Genomic DNA, 27,472 nt, shown 5'->3' with positions numbered 1-27,472 from the left:
TTAAATATTTCCATTTATTTTTTCATTAATACAGTATTTCCTTTCCCCCAGACAAATAAAAAGAATAATTCATAAGATATTTATTGAAGAGCTATCAAAACAGAGTGCTATAGAATCTCTTGCTTCCTTTAGAAGACAATCTGCTTTATTATTATTCAGAAACATCACTGATGCCTACAGAATAATGAAGCCTTTTCCCCAACCTAAACATCCATAATGCATCCAAGGCACATAACAGTGTATTAATTTTGGGAACCAGGTTTAACCTAGTACTCAGAACACAGATACACCACATAAAAAGGTATAAGAATTACTATTTGAAGAGGAAGTTTATTAATGATGAGGGCAGATTAGGCTACTGCCAGATGGTGAATTACTCTACTGGTGAAGGTCAGAGTTTTGATTTCTTCTGGAAGAAGCTGGCAATAGCATTTACACATTCATCAGACAACCACCTCTCCGTCAGCACATCACACTCTCTACTGTTGACTGCATGGAGCTTCTCCTTCTCCATACTTCGTAACAGCTGCTTGGACACTGCCAAGGACTGGAGGAGAAAGAGAAGGAAAATTAGGAAGGCAAGTTTTCTTTTCTATACTTTAGTGCTTCAGGAAATAATACAAAACCCACACTGGAATCCTAACCCAACTGCATTAGCATCAATCTCTCAGCTTTTAGTCAACCTTTTTGCTAGAAGTACTTATTTCATTTAATTCCCCAGATTGCTAATAAGGTGGAGAAGGCTCATAAGAAGCAAACCAGCAGTCTCCTAAATGCTCATAATCAGGGTAGATGGGCAAAAGAAACAACCCATTCAACTGTCTGCACTGTCAAATGCCACCCACTTTATCAGCAGCTGGCACAGCTGTCTCCTCCTGTCCAAGGAAACACAAGACCACCAGTCTTGCAAATCCTAAACTAGGGCTAAACTAGGCAGCAGGAACACTGAGTTCAGCAAAAATTAAAGCCACTCAGCGTCATCTTGAATACTCAGAGTGCACACACTATAATAATATTGCAGAACCAGTGGTAAAATTCTTAAATATAAACTACTGCCAAAATAAAAACTTAAAAGAAGCCACCCAAAGCACACACAGAGGCACTGCACAGATAGATTAATCAGATAATTTGCAAGGCTTTCCAGCCACTGCATCTCTGTGGACAGTGCTCTGTCTTAGATGCAGAGAAAGTAGAAAAGAAGGATATGATTCCCAGCAGCAAAGGGACAGATCTGTCCTTGAAGGACAATATATTGAGCCTCATTATTTGGATTAAGGATGAAGTGAAACCAAGTGACAGAATAGGTTTGGCAGAAGGATTGGGAATGCTAAAGGCTTACAAGGTGAAGAAAAATTAAAAATACTGACATTTTTGGGGAGGCTTGCATAAGCTTCTAATCTCTCCCAAACTTCCTTCTGAAAACTCCTGTCAGGGAAGACTTCAGTCACAAGTCCCTGGGCACAGGCTTCTGCTGCAGTCAGCTTTTTATTGAAAAGCAACATCTCACTTGCCTGTATAAAAAAAATAAAGTGTGATTCAACAAGACACAAGACTTGAGTTATCTGACAGAGAAGCTGCATGCTTTCACATCACATTCATTTTACTCTCTCGCTTGTTAATATCTGCCCTCTGAAAAGAACACAGAATAGATGATGATTATTATTATTGTAATTATTAAGGAACCTCCAGATACTGCCTACTTCAAAGGCCCTGCTTGAGCTGGCCTTACTCAGTCCCATCATCCAGGCCATAAGGAAGAGGTTAAGCAAGTTTCACACCCAGAATCAACCCCTGGGCTTCATCACTAGGGACTGGCCTACAGTTCCTACTGTTCACTAGGACTGTACATGTCTTTTTGAGCAGAGCTCCAAGGTTGCAATGTGAAATTACCTCGTCATAAATGTGTTTGTTCACTTTTGCAGTGATTCCAAGATTTCTAGAACATGTACTGGCAGGCTGTGTCTCACTGAACAGACTACTCTTGGAACTTGGATGTCTATGAAGCACTTGCTCTGCTCTTTATAGATTTAAACCCTGCTCAAAAAAATACATTATATTAATGCATGAAATATAAGATAAGTATTTAAAACTACCCAGACTTTTTTCTGTGGGATAGCAAAAGAAGCAAAAAGGCTTTATGCTGTTCTGAGAAAAAAAAAAAAAAAAAGAAAAAGATTCTGTTGTCTCTTCATTTTTCACGTTTTTTTTCCTTTTTTTTTTTTTTTTTCCTATAGTTTCCTTATGTTCTGAGAAAAAAAAAAAAAAAAAGAAAAAGATTCTGTTGTCTCTTCATTTTTCACGTTTTTGTTCCTATTTTTTTTTTTTCTATAGTTTCCTTACTTCTAGAATAGACAGAGAAATTAAGAGTATGGACAGAAGACCACACTTGCTGACATGGTCAGAGGATACCAACACACAAAGGTCAGATGATCCCACTGGCGGTGCAGATATTCTTACCTTGGCTAAGCCCATAATTTTTGGAAACAGGTAAGAGGAACATCCTTCTGGGCTCTGCCCAAGTTGACTAAATGGGCTGTGAAACGTGGCCTGGAAAAAAAAAAGGAAAAGAGAACAAAATAAAGGAAACCTTAGATCAGAGCATGGAATTGAAGTACTAGGACTTCATTTTTATTTTAAATCTTCTACTGAGACAGAGTTCACCAAACACAGCTGAACTATTGCCATAACAGCCTTCAAATACCATCTGGTAACACTGCTTCGTCCTCTCAATGCACCCCAGAGCCAACTTTGTATAACTCCATTTCCACATCCAACAACCCTATTGATGAGGTTACATTAATTGAATACAGCACTTAAAGAAACGGTTAAGTGCAAATTCTTTACAGAAAGGATGTTCATGCACATTTGCCTTAAATGTTATTAAATACATATTCCAAATAACTTATGAGGCAAAAAGCACTTTTGCCCCTCTGAAGGCATATCAAGTTTATTCTTCTGAAAAATTCAAGTCACTGAATCTTTTTTCACCAAATGTTAAGCAAATCTAAAAAAAAAAAGCCTGTGCCAGAAATGCAGCAAGGAGTCATACAAAATAATACCATAATTACAAGTTAGAACTGAACAGTGAACAATCTCTTAGAACAGAGAACAATCAACTTTGAGAAGGCTTCAATAAACTTGAAGGTAATAGGAAAATTGTCACAAAGGATAACCTAAGTGAAAGGCTAGGTTAAATCCTATAGAAATCCCCCAAGAACTCTTACCAAGGGTTCAAGCAAAAGCTGTCCCAGTGCAGGTAGGAAGGTACTAGCAGATTCTAAATAATGAGCTTGCCATGGACTTTAAACACAAATATACAGAAAGTGAAAACTATGTCAGATAATAAGTATGCAACTAATATAATCATGCAGACATGTAGAAAAAAACACAAGGCAAAAATAAGATGCATTTATCAATGATTATATATACAAAATAAAGGAAGTTAAAGTATGAAATTCAAGCCATCCAAGAAAGAAGGATAATATTAACAGGACAAGACATTTCATGTGTATTTGGATTAAACTTCAACTAAATCTATACTAACTCATGGCTATAAGGAGATGATACGTTGAGGGCAAGCGACTAGACTTCCAAACAGTCTTTATAAAATTGAGAGGTATGAGCAAGAAGATACTACTGATGGACAAGTTAAAGTCTCTTGGGAATAACTTGGTATGTAGCACGTGATACGCAATAGGGAAAACGGTTTTAGTGGCAACTCTGCAGTAAGGGATCCAGGTGTTAGATCAGACCACAAGTATGTAAATCAAATAACACAGTGGGATGTCAAATGAGAAATACAGCCTGCAGAATGTGGAGAAGTTCTTCTGCTCCATTTCACATCAGTAAGACACAAGTTGGACTGATGTGTCCGGCTTGTACCACTATGCTTAAACAGACTCAGAGCAATTGGAAGGAGTCCTGAGGAATGTGACTGCAGGCCACATGAGGAAAAGCTGAACAAATGGCAGCTGCTCAGCTCAAAAAATGGAAAAGGTAAAACTGAGATATATTTAATAGGCTAAGTACACTGATATAATCATGCAGAGAGCAAAGGTTATTCCAAGGGAGGATGAATATAGACTGTTCTTTAAACTGAGAAACAAGGAAAAATAGGTTCACCCTGTAGCAAAAAAAGATCAGATGAGAGGGGCGAAAGAGGGAGAAGCCAACATTTTTCTAGTAAAAAAAGAGATCTATGGGCCATAATTGACTGAATAAATCATGCACATTATACAAGCATATGTCAGGAGGGCCACAGTCATCAGTGATCTGTAATTAATTACTTCAGCCAGTTCCTGAACTTCCATTCCATAACAAACTGTTGTTCCCCCTTTCACACCTAAAAGGGGCCTTACAAACATCATTTCACACCAGCTTAGAAGAGGGGCTCTTAGAAAAGAGCCTCTAAGCTGGAGCCAGTAACTTGATAAGCATAACTACAGCATGGGAAATTCCATGCATGTTAACCACTGGCTGATGCACCCCTGTGCTGGTTATTAATATAGGTAGCTGTTCCTTGATGTGATATACAAAGCCTTCAGACTTTTCTGAAGCGTTCTTTTCTTTCAGATTACCCCAAATCAAATAGTATTTAATACTATTAAAAAAGAAAGAGGCTTTAAGACTGTCTTGGGATAGGCCATGCAATATACTTACCCTGTCAGAAGCATAGACAACGTCACACAAAGCAAGCACTGTTACACAGATTCCAATAGCTGGGCCATTTACCACTGCAATCAGTGGTTTAGGAAAATCGATAAAATGACCCACAAAGTCTCTAGAGAGAAGGGAAAACAGAAGATGCAAGATGTAAGAGACACACCTCAAGTGTTTTTCATCCAATATAAACAAATTGCAAAACATGTAATTAGACACCGCATAACAGAACCCATGAGCTAGATGGAAACTGTGCAATGTATGGGTTTTGAGCCTTTCAGAAATGAATTCTGACATAATAAGAACTATTTGAAACAGCTGCATTTCCTTAGCAACTCAGACATATATACATGTCAGCAGAGCTTTCCTAGTTCCTGTGATCAAGTTATAGGAGTGTTTTCCTCTTCAGCTACAATTGCTAATACAGCGCATTGACAAGAGCCCTCTGTCTAACGCATCCATCCCAACACCACCCACGGGATAGCAATTCCCTTCACAGACTCTGCTCTGCAGTGGGGCCCCAACAGGCACCAACACTGTGATGCTATCTCAACACAGGATTCCCTAGTGCTCTTCTGCACACATTTGAGAAACAGCATTTTGTTTCAGCTGACAGCTGCTTGTCCATCCAAGAGGTGCAAAATGCATTCTCAAAATGAAACATTTTCCAAAAGAGAACAGTGCTGTAAGAACTCCATTTCTCTGGCATCTCTGTGCATTGGCTGCAGTGAAGCACTGTGCCTGTGTAACAGTAACAGCCCAACAAACACAGGCTTCTCACAAGAGCAGGGTTAAAGACCATAAAGCACACGAGACCCTGCATTGTGCTGAACATCCTACAAAACACCACAGGCTGGAACATTCGCCAATACCACTGAGTATAACATCTTCACAACAGGCTCACACTGCATCATTATCACTTTGAGGGGCAACTGTGATCCACAGACAGCTCACCTAAGTAAAAGCTGCAAAATTGAGTACTTTACTTGCAGTTCATCTTTAAAATATAAACCAAAACCACTGATTTTCTGCGTATTTTTGCTTTTTCACCAATTGCAATTGCCTAAGGAAACAATCCAATTTGCAAGCATCTCTCAGATGCAATTATCACATACAGAAGTCAAAGAGAAGACAAAATCTGCCTAAGGGGAAAAAACCCCCAGATCCTTATGTGAGATGACAATTTGCAAGCATCTCTCAGATGCAATTATCACATACAGAAGTCAAAGAGAAGACAAAATCTGCCTAAGTAAGGGGAAAAAAACCCCAGATCCTTATGTGAGATGATATCCCAGATCTACTTGGCCTTAGAAAATAAATTCATTTAACAGGTAAATTAAAACTTAAAGACAGAACCAAGACCCCAGAATTACTGGGCAATTTTGAACAAGCTCATCACACCTGTCTTTGTTCAAAGAAGTCTGCCAGTGAAGGTCTTTTGGCATTTCCTGCTAATGTAGACACTGCTAGATATGAAAAACCCCACAACTTTTTTCATATACAGTTAAAACAATCTTTTTGTCATTTTTCCTGTATGTACTTTGGGGACTAAACAAGGAAATCAAGTCTTTAGCATCACTGTACTTAAAAAGACTTCTAATATTAATCTATCTATTTCATACAACTAATACCACTTCCTCCCACACAATCTTTGTGTTTATGAACTTGGTGAGCCCTTAGACAGAGCCACCTAAATAGATGAATCTGGGTCTCTGCTCTTGTTTTCTAACAATGCCTACAAATTATGTTTCCCATTACAGCAACTTATGTACATATGAAACAGAGATGTTCTACTTGAGTAATACTGCTCCATCTTTTGCCATCTTCTCCATTTCACCAGGCTGGACATTAGTGAAATTATTCAGATCATTTCCACTACTGTAGTAGTCTCCATTTCCTGCAGAGAACACATAGGAGTAAATGCACCAATGGCTTCTGAGTAGGAAAGAGAAGAGAAGCTTTCATTTATCACATTTACCAAAGAATTTCATCCCGAGTGTCTAATAACATTAAGTAATTAGAGGGATTTTCTCAAAATATACACAATAGATCTTAAAGGACATCTAGGGTTTAAACATATGTTTTGACAGTCAATTTGTTGAAAAAAACAATCAGTAAAAGCCAAAGAATGCTAGCTGTGAAATATTTGATGAGGAAAATTAATTTTTTTCTTTTTTTCTGTAACTGTCAGATGGAAAAAATATTTTATTTATTTGCCTGCACACTTCCTTAGGGATTTTTTTCTGTCAATTTCAACCATTGTTGAAATTCTCACATCAGTTAGATGTGAGAAACTTTTTTTTTTAAACACGACAATGCGGAAAAAATATTTTATTTCTTTGCCTGCACACTTCCTTAGGGATTTTTTTCTGTCAGTTTCAACCATTCAAACAGTTAGATGTGAGAAACTTTTTTTTTAAACATGACAATGGAAATGTAAGTTGATGCATCTCCCTTCACCCACCTTCAAACTGATGAAGAAATCAAAATGAGACAGAATAACCTTTTTAATATATGGTAGAGTTTCACATTTTTATGATCTATTTAGAAAAAGGCACAGCAGTCTAAGGATAAGATTGACAGCACTGCATTGACATCACTCTACTGGAAGATGGATTCTTCAGTAAGAAACAGATAAGCTGGTATTCAATGTATAAGTCAATTTGAGGCACCACCAAAAAAAACAAGAAACATTTAAAAGCTGACTACTGCATGACTCAATTTCCTAAATCACCCTATATTTCATGAGGACATTCACAGGATGGGACCTACTTTACACTGCAGTGCTCTTATTCACTGTGTGAAAAGGAACATAAAGGTTTTGCAGAGGTGTTTGCTGTTGACTCACAGCTATATAGTGTGTTAGACTTTCCAGCTTCAGTTGTGTGAATCTTGTCTTGTAAGGGCTGTGGTGCACAGTCATTGCTACAGAAAGGAAATCCAGCATCCTGGAAATGGGAACCAGGTGTTGGCAAAACAGACGGTGGAGAAGAATTTGCAAGGAATTACCTCAGAGTAAACAGGTTCTAGCCCAAATTCACCTTGAATTCACACTACTTAGCTGCCAGCCAAAACTTAAGTTTTGGCTAATTTCCTAAAAAGACACTTTTCTGCAATGAGGATGGGCTAGACAGGCAGCAACTCGAAAGTAGTAAGGCCTTTAGGAGTATTCCATATCCATCTTCTCAGGTGAGAAAGATGTTTTGATGCAACAGCAAGCTTGCTTGAGAATTTAAAACACCAGCTTAAAGAAAATTCGCCAAAACATTTTGGAAAACCTTTGGTCATTAACAGAGGAAAGGATTTCCTCACTTAATTTTACCTTAGTCTAAACACAGGTAGGTATTTCATGTCAGAACTGTACCCTGGTATAATATAAAACATACCAGTAATAACTGCTATGGTGGAATCATTTTTTCCAGCTTCTTCAAGTGCTTTGATGATTTCTCTGTACATCTGCATAAAAGGAAAATCAGCAAAGTACAAATGTGATGCTGCACAAGAACATAAAAATGAGATTGACACTGACAACAAGGAACTCAAGAGATAGATTAGCTACAATCCTTTTAACTACTGAAAAATTTGTCATGCACAGAAAGTTTGGTATTACATGTGAAGTACTTCAGACCATAAAGACACACACTTGCAATACTGAAAACTTGCAGTGCAAATCTAAAGGACAAAGTAAGGTCCTTTGGAAAAACAAGCACTGACAGGAAAAAGCCAATTTCAATACAGCATTTTAAGTGGACAAAATAACACACTAAAGAATCAGCAGCAGTGGGGTGAAGTCCCTGCTCTTGTATCTCTGCAGTTGTGAACCAGGATGGTGGTGATGCTTCCAACATGATGGACTTACTCATGGAGATAACTGTGGGAAACAGAAGATCACCTACACATACATGCAGCACTGAGCCAAAGGCTGCACAAACACTTTGTTGTACTCAACATGGCAGTCAAATCTTGCATCCAAAACACAGGCCAGTCTTCCTGCAGTTTGCTATTTTAATTTAGTCTAGACCATAATCCTATATTAAGTTTGAAATCAAGAGACCTAGAAAAGCCTAATTTGTAAAATTTTAGCTGAATTATTTAATTTTGTACTGGATATTTATTCCTTAGGTTGTTGTTGGGTCCCTCACAAAGGTCAGACCACGGTGCTTCAGTCAGTTCTGTTGAACCCGTAGTAAGGACCCTTTAAAGATTAAAGTAGCTTCTTCAGAAAGAACAAAATCATTAATCCTCCCAAGTTCACTTCTTTACCTGATGGTTGATGGCATTTTTCCTATCAGGTCGGTTAAACATTATCTTTGTGATATTGTTTTTGGTAGTAACTATTAATGTTTCATAGCCATCGTGTCTGCCCTCTTCTGGAGAAGCCTTTTCCTTCTGGCTAGCAGATTCTGCAGAGACTAGACTTGAGACAAGTTCAGCATATTTCTGTCTGGCATCATCCTGCAATAAAAGAAAAGAAATTTAAAAATAGGGAAGAAAAAACAAAGGAGAAAAAAAAAAGGAAAAAAACCTTAAAAAGTAAGAAAAAAGCAACACACACAAGATTATGAAAAGCTAAAATTGAAATCAGTTACAGTACTAATAAAATGGGTACCTGGGTGGAGGGGGAGGGGAAGGTGACTGCTTCAGGACAAAAGAAAATTAAAATCTCCATTATAACATATTCCAGTTACAGGGGGAGAGGAGGGGAACATGTTGTATTTGAGCACTGCAGAACATGCTTCAGGTCACCTTAACAGCAGCAGCAATAGTCACAAAATAAAAGTGCACAGATGCTGGGATGATGACATTTATTTTGCTGGAAGAGTGCTTCCATCCATGATTAAGATTACCAGAGAGACCTTTGTCATATTCCCAGCACTTACACATTTCTATGAATCCTTTGTTTCTGCTTTCCAGTCAGACATTTCTCTAACAAGAGTTTTTAATTTAGAATATGTGTGGCTGAACATAAGATCACTGAAATGGATCTTCTGGCATTTTAAAACTGCTTGAAGACAATAGTTTTCATTTAGCACTAACATGACACACAGAAGCCTAAAGAATCCTGTCTCCCTATCTCTAATGTAAGCAGCAATTTAGAAGAATTTTAAGTACTTGGTTGTTACAACTTATTGGCTTGAAAAGATAACATACTTTGAACAGTTCTATAATCCATAATGAGTAGCACATGAAATTGTCTATCCACTCTAACTGAGAAGCCAATTCTTTTCCTTAAGTATTTCAGCAGCAATTTAGAAGAATTTTAAGTACTTGGTTGTTACAACTTATTGGCTTGAAAAGATAACATACTTTGAACAGTTCTATAATCCATAATGAGTAGCACATGAAATTGTCTATTCTTTTCCTTAAGTATTTATTGACTACTCCTAAAAGCTGTAGGGCCATCTCAAAAATAACCCTAAAACCTTAAACTAAACAAAAGATCAAAATGCACCCCAAAAAACCCAAAGAAGAGCAATATCTTATATTCATGGGATTATACAACCATGCAATTGGTGGTTTTTTTTTTTTTTTTTTTTTTTTGTTTTGTTTTGTTTTTTTTTTTTTTTTTTTTAAAAAAAAAAGAAAAATACAAAACTCCTCCTCTGTTTTTTTGTTTTGTTTTGTTTTTTTTTTTTTTAAAGAAAAATACAAAACTCCTCCTCTATATTAAAGAATTTTTTTGACCGAGCTCAGCAACTACTACTGAGCAGCAGGCCTAATGCAGCACTGACACAGTTGATTTGAAAAGCTTGTTTCCTTCATTTAATAGCAGCTGAGGAAACCATGGCAGCTCTATGTAGTCAGACTTACTAAAGCCTGTATGAAAAAGGAATGCTTATGTATCTCTGCATCTTTATTCTCCCTGCTTGCTTCACTTGACTTCTCTAAAGGTTATGAAAGTTACCAAAAATATCAAGATATATTGAGAAAAAAAGAAAGAAGACAGGCTCTCAATACACCAATTTTTTCTAGTCTTTTAGTCAACAGCATAAGAGACTGACTTTTTAAAATGGCAAAGTTATGAATATGCTGCATGCAGAGATTTGTGTTTTGTTGTAAGAACTAGAAGCTCAATCCATCTTTCTTAAAGAGCAGAACAGAATTGCATAATGCAAAAAACCACTATTCTCATTTGAAGTCACCACCTAAGATCTCTTACACAGATACAAGCTGACAGTAATAATGTAGAACTAGGCTTACACACTAAAAAAAAAATAATCTCCAAATACTGAAGCAGTGAAGTGATTGAGGAATACAGTAGGAAACATTTTGATGGCTGAAACAGAGATGCTCAACTAGCATGTAATATTTTTAGTCATCATCCACTCAAAGACCAGGCACTTCAAGGTGGAGTAATCTACAAAGTATGTAAGTGAAATTATGAGTTTTGTCACCTGAGACAAATTGCCAAGAGAGTTCCATGCATCCCACTTGGCTTTCTTGACGAAGTCCAGCATACCTGGTTTTGGAGCATTGCAGGGACCTTCAGTTGCCTGAAAAGAGAGAGAAACAAACTTATTTAAACCTTTGATTAAAGTTCAGATGATTTGGTAGAAAAGATGATGACTGTTCTGAATACTTATCTGATCAGGATACAGAATTCAACTCTGAGAGAGAAGGTTGGACAATATTCTGACAGTTCACATAACGTGAGGTTTTCAGTGTCTGCTATTTCTAATATTGTATTGGGCTTCTAGAAGCACCTGACCAATATGAGAGACTGGTTTCCAAAACCCCCATGTGTGTTAAATTCTCCTGCTGGAAAAACTGTGAAAATTTTATACTTATAAAGAAAGGTAAAGACTTGTTACCTGTGTGAAGAGACCTTTGAATAGGAACTATTAATTTGGATCTTACTTCAAAGTTGGCCCTGCTATGAGCAAGGGCATTGGACCAGCTGAACTGCAAGAGTCTGAGCTACCCTGAAGTATTCTATGATTAGTTTTCCTGAAGAAAAATAAACTATTGGAAAGAAATATTTCAAGTGTGAGGCAGGAAAAAGCAAGAAACAGAGAGGGAGGGAAGAAAGGAGGGAAGGGAGGGAGGGAGGCAGGAAGGAAGGCAGGAAGGCAGGAAGGCATTTATGAGCTCACTATTATTAATCAATAAAGCTACCTGAAACCATCAGCTGTCTTTAAGGTTTTTTAAATGACTTACTGATTGCCTTCCTCAACATAAGCTACAGCCTGTACTGACCCTGCAGTCCATCCTGATCCACAAATACTTCACTAAATACCAATACAAGCCCTGCTATGGGCATAAAATTATTTCTGCAAAGGTATCCTTTCATGATGTGGTAGCGAATAACCTTCACTTGAACTGTGGAGGAACATTTCCTTGAATTGAAAATAAACAAACAAAAAGCCCCACACAAAATCTACAATGACCATACTAAAAAAAAAGTGGAAAAAACCCCAGAAATCAACTTTCAAATGTCAACACCATTATATGATATGCCCAGATGACTGTAGATACAAGAAATTTAAGAGGAAGCATTCAGCCCACTCTTTTTTTCCTAGGCACAAGCCATTTTCCAAAGCTGAATCAATATTACTATATGGAAGGCATCACACAATGGATGTAATTTTGCTCTATTTCTTTGAATAAAGGTTCTACTGAAAGCATGAAAAAACAGATTTGGTTTCCCTCAGAATTTAGGTTTTAAGGGGCTGACATTTCAGGAACACAATCTGAGCACATAAAATGGAGAGCCTGTTAACACACAATACATTTGTACAGCCAGTATTTGAAATAAATTTTACAAGCCCATCCCCTCAGGTTATAAATGTTCCTTACCAAACAAAATAAGTCAAGTCATGCCTACCTGTTTAAACAGGCCATAGAGTTTCAACTTAGCTTCATTCCCAGGATCTTTTTTCAAAAGCTTCAGCTGTTCTTGAGCCTTCTGGAAGTCCTTCTGGCTGACCTGCATGGTGGCTGCAGTCATGTGCAGATGAATCGCTGGAACGCCAACAGCTTGTGTTGGCCTGGGAGTAAGTGGGGAAAAAAAAATCCCATTACTTGATTTTTGTGAAAGACTAGAGGAGAAACAAATACACTGCTTTTTAAGACATTTAAAGTAAACGTGAAACATTACATACAACACTAATCAAAACAACAACAACAAGAAAGATATTACAAGTCACAAGAAAGCTGCTTTAGAAGTTTGCTTTTGCTGTGATATAATTAACCTTTGGAAAGTATTAATTTTTATTAATTATTTAAATCTCATTCCCTTGTACTCAGCACCTTTAATAATGCATTCAGTTCTGGGCCCTTCACTACACGACAGACATTTTGGTGCTGGAATGTGTCCAAAGAAGGGAACAAAGCAGGCAAGGGGTCTGGGGCACAAATCCTATGAGGAGCAGCTGAGGGAGCTGGGATTTTTTAGCCTGGAGGAAAGGATGCTCAGAGGGACCCTGTCACTCTCAACTGCCTAGAAGGGAGGTGTAGCTGGGTGGGAGTTGGTGTCTTCTCAAAGATCTGACAGGATGAGAGGGAACAGCTTCAAGTTAGATTGGCAAAGAAAATCCTCCTAATATCCAGATGGGTGGTGAGGCATTGGAAGAGGTTGCCCAGGGAAGTGGTGGAGCCACCATGCCAGGAGGTATTTAAAAGATGTGTCTATGTGGCATGTGCTGACATGGTTTAGTAGTGGACTTAGCAGTACTGGGTTAATGGACTTGATGATCCCAAAGGCCCTTTCCAACTTAAATGGTTCTATGATTAGCAGCTTTATACGTCCATTAATTAAGATGAGTATGCAGCCTGGCTGCTCTTCGTGATCTTTTCAAGTGTGTGTGCTTCTAGCTAGAAACATTTGAATTTGAAAGTCTGGTTCTCCTTTCAGGGTAGCACAAGTGAAGACTCATTTCAATATGTACTTTGGAAAAGGACTGTGAGTAAACCAACTTGTAGACACTTGAGAAAAAGAAAGGAAGTCAAAATATTCTGGAAGAACAACTTCCCACCAGAAAAAGGCAGTTCTATCAAAACCTCCCCCAAATAGCAAACCTAACCCAATTCTATAATACTTCATAAAAGCAGGTTTACTTCAGTAAAGTTTGGACTCAAAAGCCAAGAAGTCTTACAACTTTGATTTATTTCAAGAGGGCAAAAGCATGTTGTCACAGCTTTTTTTTTTTTTTTTTTTTTTGGTTTTTTTTTTTTTTTTGTTAAATTGCAATGTACATTAAGCATTTTTACTGTTTTTGAAATATTTGCAGCTTATGTATGAACTTTTCTTCTCTATTCCAGTAATAACATAAAAGGCCCAACTTTCCCTATTCTAATTTACAGACACACCTGCCACGTTAGAACATCATATATGATGGACTTTATAATCAGTCTCATTTGAAAAACTAATGAATATCTCAAATGGAGACTGACAGAATGGTTAATCAATGTAATATTAATATTTCAGTTCCAGGACAATAATTTAAAAATCATGGAAATTCTGCCTTTTTATACACATCTAATGAGAATGTAAAAGATGTTCTACTGCCTACCTCAAAAATATCTTCATTGCTCTTATTTCCTAAAGAAAATTTATTTTCTGCTGAAAACCTAAAAGTTGCAGGCAGAAAGCATGAAGAATGTGCAACTGTTCCCCATTAATTTTATTTCTCTTTAAATCTATGTAGCTAGATGATGTCTTGCAAAAATATTTGTAAGACCTACTGCTTTTATGTCTATTACAGCCCTTCTTTGTTAATAAAATCAAAGTTCTGATACTTTGGAAATACCAAGTTTGAATGACAGACATGGAAAAAATATTTTTTCTTTTACACAGAACTTCTTTCAAAGTAAAATAATTTCAAAATTTGCTTCAAAGCCTTATGCCAGTAGCAAGAAACCTACCTGAACAATACAAAACAGAACAAGCTATCAGAAAAGGCTGCAGGAACAGAAAGTCCTTTTACTTAAACTGATCAGCTGTAAGCCTTTATTGAGATAGCAGTGCACCCAGACAAACACGGGGTAAACAACTCTCACTGTTCAAGCCAACATTCAAGCTGGTGTGTTCAGAAGACTCTGCCAGAGTTTAACAAGTTCATCCTTTAAACAGCCAGGAGGCTATTTAGCCAACTTGTGGACTCTGTTTCCAGCATCAAAAAAAAACACCTTCAACAGGAAAAAGTGCACCTAAATGGATACAGACACAAGATTTTTAACACTGCATCTCTCTCATTAGTCTGTCCTGGAGTCCCAGAACATGACACTTTCAGTTCTTATTCCCAAACGTGTTTGAAAAGCCACATTAACAGGAAGAAAAAATGAGAGTGCTGGAAGAGTAGTTGTTTGTTTTGGTTTGGCTTTTTTTTTTCCTTCAATTTTGCTGGCCATCTTTGGAATTACTGGAATGCTACTGTCCCCAAGATGATCTGTGTATCTGCTACAAATTTTCTTGTCAGTCTAGGAAGTGACTGGGGTAAATCCGGTGTTTAAAAATGGAGATTTGGCTTTACACCATGTTTGACAATCGGGATTTCACTCCAGCCTGGCTGTGGTCAGTATCATAAAAAGGCTTTAAGAATCTCTTTTACATACAGTTTGATAATGATCATAAATTAAAAAATGTTGAGGATGAGCAGCTGGGGAGAGGAGGATGCCATAGCAGCTGGTCTGAAGGTATGAATACACATATTTATGGTTAAGGTTGCTTTGGTTTGAGTTTCTTTGCATTTAGCGGGTCACAGTTCTCTTCCTTATTAAGGATGCAAAGTAGAGAAGTTAGAAGATGATGAGAAAACAGTTAGGTGAATCAAAAAAGTTTGGCTGGGGAAAAGTGGAATGATTTTTCAGTAAGTCCAGGCTCAGAGGAACTTTGCTGTTTGGTTATATTCACTTTTTGCTTCTTAGTTAAATGTTTGGGTAAAATTGTTATCTATCCACTTCAAATACTTCATCTATCATTCTTCTTTTCCTCCGTATCTACTGATTTGTAATAGGAAATTGTGCAACCTAGGTGTTTATTAAAGCTTGTTAAAAGAAAAGGCCTTTTATCTTTCATTCTCCCCTGCTGCTTGTAGCTCAGTTCTCTGCAGGACATTGATGATTAACCCCATTCCTTCTGCCTTCTAATCTCTACAGACATTTCCTACACATCAGAGACGCTCATCAATTCTCAACACACTAAGGCTCAGCTGATTACTATGATTTCTCTATTAAAATAACAACAAAGGATGAAAACACAAAGGAAAAATCAATTTATTTCACAATTAATTCCTCTTGGGCAGGACTTCATTCTTCAGAGGCACACACAAACAGCAAGAAGTAAGAAAGCCCCTCAATCCCAAGCAGATCACACAGAGTGAGATGACACCTCTCAGCATGCACAGCAGCACTGCCACCTCTGTCACTGCACAGTGCTGCCATGCCACAGTCCCAAGGACAGAGGAACAGGAGAGGCTGCTGCACTACCGTGTGCAACAGCTTGCTCTCTCCATCTGCTGCTCCCTTGCTGTGACACTGAGTCTTTCCTAGTCACTCACTCAGCAAATCCATGCCCCACTTCAGCAGCCACACAAGACTTTGTGGGAGCCATTCAAGGCAGGCACAGAGCCTGGAACCTGACATACAGGCTTTTAATCCAAGCAGAAAAAGAAGTCTATGAAAGACAACCAAAAACCCTCCTGTATTTCTCTTTCTCATCTACTCACTGCAACAAAGTGAAATAATTTCCTTCAAAAGCTTCCTGTTTATTGCCCTGCACCTAGTTAGAGCCTAGTTAGCAGCCACTGCCCCACTGCTACAAATTACCTTCACTGTAGAGACACCCACAGAAGAGTGGTGAGGGCTGGGCAACCTCCCCCAGCTGGGTAAAAAGCCAGCTCCCACCAGAGAGACAGAAGCAGGATGAGTCACAACATGGCAGTGCAGTCAGAGTCCATGACAAACGCCTGTGCTCTCCTGCAAGACCAGTCACTGGGGACTTCGCAAGTTGTACACTCTGAAAAAAGAAATAAATCCTGGGCATCACTGTCTGAACCTGAAACATGCAGGTTGACAACCATTTTGTATTTATTCCCTTGGTTCAGACATCTCTTTGCTGCCATTCAGTCATTCAGGATACCTTGGAGGCTCATCATTCATCCTATTCACTCTGCCTGCTCACTTAAATGTCCCTTATTGCAATAAACATTCAAATGTCTCTTAAATTTAGGACTGCAGTTACATTGAAAGTAATTTTTCACTGTTTATATTATTCACAAAAAGACTGCAAAGCCTGTTAAAGGCAGGCCTCTCACTTCTGTGTAGTTCTGTCCCTTGCATAAGGACTTTGGAGAACTAAAAATGCCAACATTTTGTAAAATACTGACTGCTCACATACTAACTTTTAAAGCAACACAGCAGTTTCCTCATAAAGATTAAACAGAAGTCAAAAGATCTCCCTGCACAGGAAACATCAGACACACTTAGCAGAAGAAAGGGATGGATATACCTGAAATCTATCTTCCATTTACTTAGTACAAGTTTTCTTTTAAACATTAGTAGATCCTGGGGAAATAAAGCACATAGAAAAGCCGTTAAAAATCCTATTAGGATTAAAAGCAGCGGGTGCTGCTAGACACACATGGGTTTAAAACTCCTGACAGAAATGGAAAACACTCATTTTACATTATTCTAAGTAGCTTCAGGGAGACAAGCAAGCAAAAGAACAGGAAGTGTTAGACAGAAGCAAGAAGCACATTAAACTATCACTTGCACGAAACCTGCAACATCTTTTGTCCATTGCATGCAATACTTCAGATCATGTGTACAACATCCCTTCTTTGCCATGATCTCAAGGTGCTGTAATTTTTTTCCATTGCTCTTTCCACACTTTCCTCATGCAGAACAGCGAAGGGCACGGCAACCACCTCTTGCCATTTCACACACACAGTTTTGCAGCACCATAAAGTGGCACTATTCCTGCTCATGTTCTTTCCATCTCAAGAGAAAATTACATGAAATACTGGTTTGCTGGTGCTGTTTAAAGAGTTATACGGGTTAGGTTTTGCTGTTTTTGTTTTGTTGTTTTTTTTTTTAGTTATGACACAAAGCAATCAATTCCCACAAACCTCCTGGTGCTCAATGTTTGGTTATAACCTAAAACAAGCTTCTGATTGCATGCCTCTCCTGAATCCCTATAAAGAAGAGACAACACACATTTCCCAGCCCAACTTACACTTGATTTGCAGGTGCCAGCCAGAGCTCCAATTTTGCTACAAGCTTCAGGAGCCTAAACCCTATCCCAAGAGCTTCACCTGCCCCAGCACCAGCAAGTGCTGCTCTTAGAGACTGCTGTGCAGTCACACAGGAGGAGAGCAACCAAATCGGACCTCCTTGCTCCCTGTCCTGCTGCGGGGACACATCCACCCACAGCGAGGAACCACACGTGCTCCCTGCCAAGGTCACTGGGGCACTCCTTCCCTGCTGATGCCTGGACAGTACCACTCCAACCAGTTTCAGGCTTCATTCCCCTTCTTTCAGCAGCACTTCTCTCACTTTGATCCTCCATTAAAATGTTCCTGATTTTTCTCCCTGGAAGGGAATAGGGATCTGGAGATGGAATAGCAACTTCGGATCATTAGTTCAGCTACATCACGGGGCGCAGGAGCAGAGCTGCTGGGAAAGCTTGTCACCACTGGCAATTGTAGCAACTGTTAGGAAACGAGGAGTGTGAGGGAAATAGAAACCTGTATTTAAACTGTAACCATGAGAAAATGAGTGAACCATCTGAAAAAGAATTACTTAAGTCTGACCTGACACACCAACTTCTCTCATTCCCCCACCAAGCCTTCGTATCAGAATCTCCAGCAAGATTTTTAAAAAGAAAGTTTAAATACCAAATAATTATGACAATGAGCAAAGCATTAGCAGCACCTCCCTTCCTTGGTAACCAGGAAAATAATATTTATAATTTTCCATATTCACTTGCAGTATTTTCTGCACACAGTAAATTTAAGGTTGTACTTCACTTTATTTTGCTGACAAGAGAAAGCTATTGTCTATGCTGTTAACATAAAAATGATTAGAAAATTTTAATCTGCAGGTTCCCCAAGTTATCATTCATCATGCCATTCGTTATATTCTACTGAAACCAAACAGATAATAATGTAACATTAAGGACTCATAAATTTTTTACATAGCCCGAGCACTTATACAGCAATATTAGAGCTTTCCCCATACTGCTTAAAGTGGAGAGGGCTCATTTCTGCCACATGTCTCCAGTTATTCTCCCCATACAAGCTACCTAGACCTGAGCTGGAAAAAAGAGACACTGAAAATGCTAAAGCAAACTGAGATCCTATGGCATGTTTGGAACATTCATTGCTCTTTTGCTGTTGGAAAAATAAAGGAGAGCTATGGAGAGTGTAGATGGTAAATCTACAGATAAATCCTTTGTAGTTTCTTGTGGCTGTAGAAGAAAAGCAAACCCTTCTTTGTTTATGCCATCTTATTACAGGCTGTTCCCAAAGAAATTCAGATCATTTAACTATACACATCTCTCACCATATACTCTTTTCAGATTTTTTTTTCTTTTCTTGCTACTGAATTACTTTATCATGTGTGCTTATCAAATCAACGATGCCTGCTGCTGCTGTTAGACTTTTGGCTGCAAAGCACTCTTCCTTTAAGCTGCATAGACAGATTTTCTTACAAACAGGAGTTGTGTATAATATTAAAAGAAACGTCAGTTTGACAATTTTTTCACTAATAAAGGTAAATTGCTCCAGGTTTTTATTTCTAGGTCTGTCCTTTCAAGTATCTTCTCTTATACTGGGAAATGTGGAATAAACACTAGGAGAAGGGAGGTGGTGAGAGAGTGGCTGCATGGTACTCCAGTTGGGGTTAAACAACAACAGCCCCTTTTGATGCCCAATGTGGGGCACAAAGGGTTGAGATAACAACAGATCTGACCACAGCATCTTAGAACAAATTTGTTAAAAGCATTTAATAAATTAGCTTAATAGTTTCTGGTTACAGTGCTCTTCCATTTCCTCAGAGTTCTTGCACATGTGCTCACAGTCTCTGTTCCATCCATGGGGTCTTATCAGCATCAAAGTTATTGTCTAAAAATCAACGCATTTGGTTCATTTGGGGAAATACCAAGTTTTATTAACCATGGCAATACCATGAAGGAGTTGATGACTCAGTAGACAGAACTCCAGTCTTCCTAAAAAATCCTCAAGATATAAAGAAACAACTATCCCTTCCTGTTTGACCAGCATAGTCCCTGGTAGTACCCCACTATATCACATAACTATATTTAGTTACGGAGTAACCAAAATTTATTGCTCTTAGGCAATAAGAATGTTTCTAGTGTTCTCATATTTCCAATATATTTTACTAGTAGAAAACATCAGTTCACATACTCTAAAAACAATTTACTTACTGCTACTTTAACAAACAGAAAGAAATGTAAGCCAAATTATTTTCCCATTTATATTAGAATGTTTCGAGAGTTGTTCTAAACACAAGTTTGGCGTATAAATCCTTATCAGCTTTTATTATTTTACACTCCTACACTGTTTTGACATATAAAAACTAGAGGATAATTATGTGTCTGTTGGCAAATTGAAGTGCTGAAACACTGTTGTTTAGTGCAAGCAACTCAGCTGTGCTTGATAGTTTCTTTTTCAATATTACAGAATAGCTAAGAATGAAGGCTCTAGATTACCATTCACTGAGATATGAAGTGATCTGATCTTTGTGCTCTATACACGCACAGTTTTGTTTTATTTTATTTATGCCCTCATCACAGCTGCTGGGAGGGACACTAGGATCATCTCCTGAAATCGCCACAAGAACTCTCTCTCTCTTTCCAGCAGACTTAAGTTGTCTGGACATGATGAATGACAAAATCATGAGAGAACCTCCTGTATATGCTCAGTCCATGTAAGACATCTCTAAAAGCAGGAAGATTTACAGACAGAAACACACTTCAAAGTTAAAAATAAGAATGCTAGCAAAAAAAATAGAGAGCTGTAATACTCATACATGTGACATTTTCTGAGAATCAGTAAATCAGACAGTTTATTGCAGCATTTGGAGAGCAGCAAACTCAAATACATTCCTTACACATTATTATCTAAGATGACTTAACAAAAAGTTATGAACAAATACTCAAAGTCAATGGAGAAAGGATAATGCCATTTTCATTTGACTTGCAGGGACAAATCTTGTTGGCTGCATGGAGAGCAAGAAAATGTATACTTTAATATTAATGGCTTACGGCCAACACAGGTAGGTTTTTTGACAAGGATACAACCAGCTCCTGCAGCTTCCACCCACATCAGAACACCCACCGACACTCCTCACAGTGCAGCTGAATCAGTGAAACAAAAATTTTGTCTGAGGCTTACTTTCTCTCCTGAATCCATGACACCTAGATACAATAAGGGTGGGCAAAAAGAATACTGAACAAAACAGTAACAAAGCAGCATTTGCCAATGGCTTATCCTGCTCAAATCTAGATCTCTTTCAGACAGCTTAGAATTAAACACTTTAGGTCTAAACACAAAGTAGCACACTGTTCTTGGTTTTGTCAGTGTTTCCAGCACCCACAATCAACCAGACCAACAGTTGTCTTTAAAGACCTGGGGCAATTTATTCAACAAAAATCAGATAATCTGAAATGGAAGTTACACACATACCAAGGGACTTCATGTCATGTCTTACTAAGACACTGTAAAAAGCTTAAATTATAGCATTTAGAAGGCTGCACCTAAAGCAGCAGCTCCCAAGAAAGAGGTCAGAGGACTGTATTGAATTGTGCCAGTTCTAAGGGGGGATGTAACACATGCAGAGTCAAACTGGCTTCTGCTATCATTGTAGAGAGCATGAAGAGTTATTGATCTGGGAAAGAGATGGACAATCCATATAACTTGGAAGTTCTTCCTCTGAATAAAAGGGTGTTTCATCTGGCTTTGTAGTGGCAATTAAGAAAATCAACACAAAACCAAACAGACTCTTTTGTTTCAGAAACAGGCTGACTATACTGACAAGTTTGAAGCCATAAGAATTTTACAAGCATGTGTATCATGGTAAGAAATGACAGCATATTTGAAATTTAAAATTTACCCCATTTAATGGTTAGCTTATAAGGACCAATTTATTCAAGAATTGTTGGCCATTCTATAAGCTAAATACCTTTTACACCAGACCTTATGCCAGAAACAATATTATCAGAACACCATACCAGAAAAACAGTAGCCGCCTCTTCGGAGGGCCAAAGAATCAGCAAAGAATCCATACAACACAATATTTCTAATCCTGAATAAATAAGTTTTATACATAATTAAGAACAGAATCTCTTCCACTCAACACTGGTGAGGCCACACCTGGATTACTGCATCCAGCCCTTTGTTCCATGGTATAAGAATCATGGTCATACTGCAAAGAGATGAGAAAAGAACCACAAAGACAGAGCATCTCACACATGAAGAGAGTCCCAGAGAACCGGGATTGTTCAGAAAGCTGTGTTCCACAACAATCCATCCTCAGGATTTCCAGACACCTTGGCTTGATATTAGCTAAGAACTGTGAAATCCAGCTCAACTACATACAGCTTGCTGCTCTGAGTTACATTTTGTCGATTTTAACTGCTGTGTGTATTTCCATTCAAAATAGTTTAAGATCGTGCTTACATAAGGACAGAAGTTTACTAAGACACTTTTCTGGAAAATTATCCAATCATCTCACCACTACCTTTTGTCTTTTAAGTTGTGTTGGTAAACCAGCATGAGCAAACATGTTAATTGCAGGGGTTACTACATCTTAAGTATTTGCAGAGAAAGTCTCCCATTAAGAGATTTAGTTCATTTTGTTATTCATTCCTTTGACTAGTTTAAACCCAATATTCAAAACACAGTGGATTAGTTTATTTCAATGGCTATGTTTCAGAAACCTGGCCCTTAAAGAAAAAGAGAAATTCAAGATCCATTGGTGGTATGAAGAAACTTTCTGAAAGACTCAAAGTTATCTTAAAACGCTAGGGGAAGCTGATTTTACCAGTATTTCGCAAAAACTTACTGCAAAAGTCAAATGGCACAAGGTTTCAAGAAATGAAAGAAGGTGGTTTCTTTAATATATAAAACAAACAAAAAAATTTTCTACTTGAAAGGTAAGAAAAGTATGATGAGCTCTCTAAACTTCCTATTGACTTGCACCAAGACAGAAAACACTAAGCTTAGGGAAAAAATAGGCTTAAAATCAAGGCAGATATATTCTTTGCTTGCTTTTCTGGTAGCCAGGCAAGGGTCTGTAACCCACATAACTCAGACCACAAACACCAAACACCAACTATAACTACAGATCTAAGCTACCAAAAGGAAGTTTGCAAAGATAAGCATGGTTATCTTAAGCAGGAGGAGCAGAGCAGAGTACCTGAGCACTACAGAATCCAGCACAAGCCAAGGAGAGCTGATAAATGGAGATCTGTCACAGAAAAAGATGTTGGTTGATAAGGAATAGCAAAGAGCTGAGCAAGGTGCACTAGTGCAGCCTGAAATACAGCACCAAGAGGCACAACTCCAGAGAGTCAGAAACCAAAATGCAAGAGCCTGTGTAAGACAGCATCAGGGAGTAAAAAACATACTCCACAGGGCTTTCCTGGTGTAGGATCAGGGTCTGTATTTTCTGGCTAAGACACAACCCTTGCATGTGGACACATTTCCCATGTCAGTGAGCCAGGATGCATTCCCATTGAACTGCTAGTGAGAGGGGAAGTTGGCAGGCAGGTCTTTGGGAGACTGCAGGACATCTGCTGCCTCCACCTCGCTGAGATCAGGAGGGAAAGAAGACCCCACTCGCCTACATCTGGGGAAAAGTTTCAGGCATAAAAGCAGCTTCTACTGCCAGCACCAGAGGTTTTCGTACAGACCCCCAGGATACTCAGGAGTGTTTTCAAACAGGGTTTTTAAGGATATAGTCTGATTTATTACTTGATAGCAACACTGCAAAAATCCAGTCTTCCTCCTTGCAAAGGGAATTGGATTAGGGATGTCAGCAGACATTACAAAAGAAAAGGAAAGCTGCAAGAAATAGGACCTGGTGCGGGGGAAAGGGGGTGAAGAGGCAATAGTGCCCTTTTTGCTCAGCCAGTATGAGAACATCAGAACAAAGCTCCTAAAATTTGTCTGTCCATACCTAACCACAACTATCCGAATAGGATTGACAGAAAGGACTAGACATTTCCTACCAGGGATACAAGGCAGACTCTCTCTGAGGTCAATTAGGTTCTCATGGCCAAACCTGGAAAAAAGAAACAGAACAGAAAAGGGGACCAGACTTACTGGTCACCTCCAGGATGGCAGTAGCCTCAAAGATGTTTCCACAAGGCAAGGCTTACATGTCCTCTGGGTGGACTGGCATCCACAGTTCTCCTCAAACGCAGGAAACTTCATTGCATGTCTGTAACAGTGGAAAATGTATTTACATGCTCCTCACATATTAAAAAGAAGCAAACAAAAACCTGTGATGCATGTGATACATCATTAACAACAATCAAGAAGCTTTTGATGACCTGGAATACTGAACTGCTCCTAAGAAGGAGGCTGCTGAGCGCAATCATTTGATGAAACAAGAAATAGGCTCAGCGCAAGAGATCAGTTCTTCCTCTGCTGTCAGTGGAGCCACTTCCTTATAAGAGCAGTTTCATGGCAAAGCAAAGCCTCTGGGCCCTAAAGACCCAGGACTTTATATCCCACTGACTTAGTGGGAAGCAAGGCAGAAAAGAGCCATAGCTCTTTCCTGTGGGTCTGTAGGTCTGCAGTCAGAGACAGGGAAAGGAAAAGATGGAAGGGTTACAATGTCCTGTTTTGCCATAAATCTATTAAAACGTGCTTGAAACAATGACCAACAAATTCAACTGCACTACCAAGTAAAGAGTAAGCAATTCAGGGAGCAGGATGAATAAACTCCCAGGCAGAAGCACAAAAAGGCTGCAGAGACTGAATAAGGACTGTTGTGCATTGTGGTGGAACACCTGAACTCCTGCCATGTGGGTGGGCTGTAAGCATCCAGATGTTTTGTCATGAGATGACAAGCAGATGCCAAGAAAAGATTTGGAATGCTGCTCAAGAGACAGATGGAAGTGAACTTGAACTCTTAAGACTGTTGCCTCCCAAGCGGAAAACCAGATAGTGTAGTGAAGATTTACTGTGAGGAGGAAGTATTCCAGGCACAGGGAGAGACCAACAAGGCTACAGAAGCAAGGAGAAGCCAACAGGGTAGGAGAAAATTAACTGGCTTTCAATTCACTTTACTTAAAGACCAGCATTTAATAGTGCTCCTGTGGAAAAGGCTTTTCTGAGAAATAAAATACCTCATGGGAAATTGGTCTTCAACAAGATCTGACCTCCTTTAAAGTTGCTGAAATACCAAGGAACACACTGGGAAGTTTGGGTGTGACTATGTTACTGCCTGGGTTTGACCAGGAGAGCGTTCTTGGAGAAAGTCTCTGCACTGCTGCCAACTCCACTGCCCCAGGCTGTGCTTGCCACATACAAGTCAGATCCCTTTTAAACTACATAAAACTGGGAGATGTCCCTCAGCCACTGTCAGGCGTTCAGCGCTGGGATCGCACTACAACTAGCGCAAAGGAAATCCCCAAAAGAAAGACAGCACAGGTGGAGGTTTCCCAGCAGCAAGCATTTGGTGCCCACTGGTCTGACCTGCCCTAAGTGCAGATATGGCTTCATAGCATGGGTGTTGTGGGGCCCCAACCTCAAAGATCTGAGTGCAAAGACTGTCAAATGCATACAGCCCCAGTAAGACTCTTCTGAATGTGCATTCGTGTCAGCATCCCCCCCATCAGATGAATTTAAACTTGAAATATTATAAATTGCAACAGGGCAGCACAAGAAGAGCCTGTGGAACCCACAGTAAAAACAAACAAACCAAAATAAAGTAAGAGTAATTCCAGCATTTTGCCTTTATATTTGTACAAGTCTTTCTCTTTCAGTGTTCCAAGGATATGAGTCTTTTTTCCAAGTTTAGATTGCAAAAAATCCTTCCTAAATTCACTGGCACACCAATGTTGCCAGTGTTTTTGATAAAATTCTGCTCGCATACTACCAAGACAGAAAATAAGGCTCACCTTTCAGGTGCTCCAGCATTATAAAAATTGTACTATTTTTCTTTTTTATATCTGATTAAATACTAAAAACATGAAACCATTACTAGTACTGATTTATGAACTGCTGTCTCAGATAGAATCTTGCCATTTCAAATACGTATGACTCCACCAGCCTAATGATGATCAGCAGGCCAGTCTTTTATGTGTCTTTCCAATTTAGAACTGCTTTCCCTCACTCTCACTGTAACTTAGCTACATTAAATTAGTATTATTTAGCTTGCCCAGAGAGTTCTTTTTTTGAAATGAGGGCAGAAGTCATACAATTCATGTTTTATCATGTTCATGTACTTACTTCAAATAAGTTCTTACAAAGGTTTGAGTGAAAAAAATTACGATTTAATGCATAAATGTCTTACAGTCTTCTGGTTAAAATGTGCTCATGCCTAACAGACATACTTGGATACTGGAGTAAAAGCATTTCATTTATGAAAGTGTGCATTATAACAGTCAAACCGGAATGTTGTTACCAATCAGAGTATCACACATTTTTAAATCTATTGGTATGACAATGTCTGCTTTTTTTTTCCTAAATTCCTACTGTATTTAGGAACTTGTTTACCTAGTATACTTAACATACCTTGCTTTTTCTTGAGTATTAAGCTATTTTTGATTGGAAGAGGAAATTCTATGAATTGGCATGCTTTGTGATTCTTATTCATATACAAGCAACTTCATAGTGGAATTTCCAATATAGCCATTTTCAATAAAAATGTATATCACACAATTCCAAGTATAACTGCAACTCAAGCCATCCCTTCTGCTTTCCACTGTCCAGCTAACTCTGAAGGTGCACAGCTGCTGCAGTGCACGCTCCTGCACGTGACACTTTATTTGGAAACAGCTTAAAGGCAACATGTAATAAATAAATAAAGGTGTAGAAGATACTGCGGGATTATGTGGAAAGCCAGAACAGTCTTAGCAAGGAGCCCTAATTAGCTGGACACACAATTAAGCTTGGTTCTGTCAAGGCCGGGCTGGATGGGGTCTGAGTAACCTGGTCCAGTGGAAGGTGTCCCTGTCCCTGGCAGGAGAGTTGGAATTAGATTAACTTTAAGGTCCCTCTAACCCAAACCATTTATAATGACATGATCTTTGGGACTGGTAAAATAAAATACAGAAAGCAAGAAAAGGCCCGAATACACACACTCTTTTTGCACATTTTTTACACATTTCAGTACGGTTTCGGATACCGCACCCTCAGCCTACCAACAATTTTTTTGGTGGTGAAATATTCGCCTCGGGAAAGCATCAAACACAGATTTCCCACTTCCACGCTGTGTTCAAACACTTAAAGGTGGTTGGTACGGCCGGAGGGGCCCCCCAACTTTAGCAGAAAGCGATTTCCCCCGTTTTTGGGATGAGAGCGGCGCCCGGCCCGGTGCACTGAGGCCGGGGCTCACGCAGCGGCACGGGCAGGGCAGCGCCGCCGTGCACGCCGAGCCCCGCCGGGAGGCAGCTGGGGCTGCCCAGCCCCGCCACGGACACCCCGCGCCCGCCGCTGCCGGCCCGCCCCGTGAGGGGCCCCGCCGGGCAGCCCCGGAGCGATCGGCACCCACCTCGTCCCGCAGGGCAGCCGCCAGCACAGCCTCCGGACGAAGGTCAGAGCCGGGGACGCCATAACCAGGGGGAAGGAAGGCGGGAGGGGGAGGAGACAGCAAACCCCACCCCGGGCATGGATCGCCG

The 27,472-nt window shown here is 39.2% G+C and overlaps 1 protein-coding gene across 3 annotated transcripts; it reads right to left on the bottom strand.

Moving 5' to 3' along the window:
- Nucleotides 1–27,472, bottom strand: ECI2 (enoyl-CoA delta isomerase 2). 3 transcript variants are annotated; one of them, XM_041413257.1, is made up of 11 exons: nucleotides 27,346–27,427; nucleotides 16,426–16,615; nucleotides 12,485–12,647; nucleotides 11,055–11,153; nucleotides 8,923–9,114; nucleotides 8,046–8,115; nucleotides 6,454–6,556; nucleotides 4,660–4,780; nucleotides 2,458–2,547; nucleotides 1,368–1,511; nucleotides 1–547 (listed from the first exon to the last, which is right to left on the bottom strand). In XM_041413257.1, exons 3-11 carry the CDS (start codon nucleotides 12,605–12,607, stop codon nucleotides 392–394), a joined length of 1,098 nt encoding a protein of 365 aa, XP_041269191.1. In that variant the 5' UTR covers nucleotides 12,608–12,647; nucleotides 16,426–16,615; nucleotides 27,346–27,427; the 3' UTR covers nucleotides 1–391. The 3 variants fall into 3 exon arrangements, with proteins under 3 accessions (XP_041269191.1, XP_041269190.1, XP_041269189.1); XM_041413256.1 differs by lacking the exon at nucleotides 27,346–27,427 and adding an exon at nucleotides 17,108–17,141; XM_041413255.1 differs by lacking the exon at nucleotides 16,426–16,615 and having other exon boundaries at nucleotides 27,346–27,472.

This window comes from Onychostruthus taczanowskii, unplaced genomic scaffold (genome assembly GCF_017590055.1).
Source record: "Onychostruthus taczanowskii isolate IOZ18803 unplaced genomic scaffold, ASM1759005v1 scaffold40, whole genome shotgun sequence".
Lineage (NCBI taxonomy): Eukaryota > Metazoa > Chordata > Aves > Passeriformes > Passeridae > Onychostruthus > Onychostruthus taczanowskii.
The sequence above is the reverse complement of the archived record's forward strand: the minus strand, read 5'-3'. Positions and strand labels throughout refer to the sequence as shown.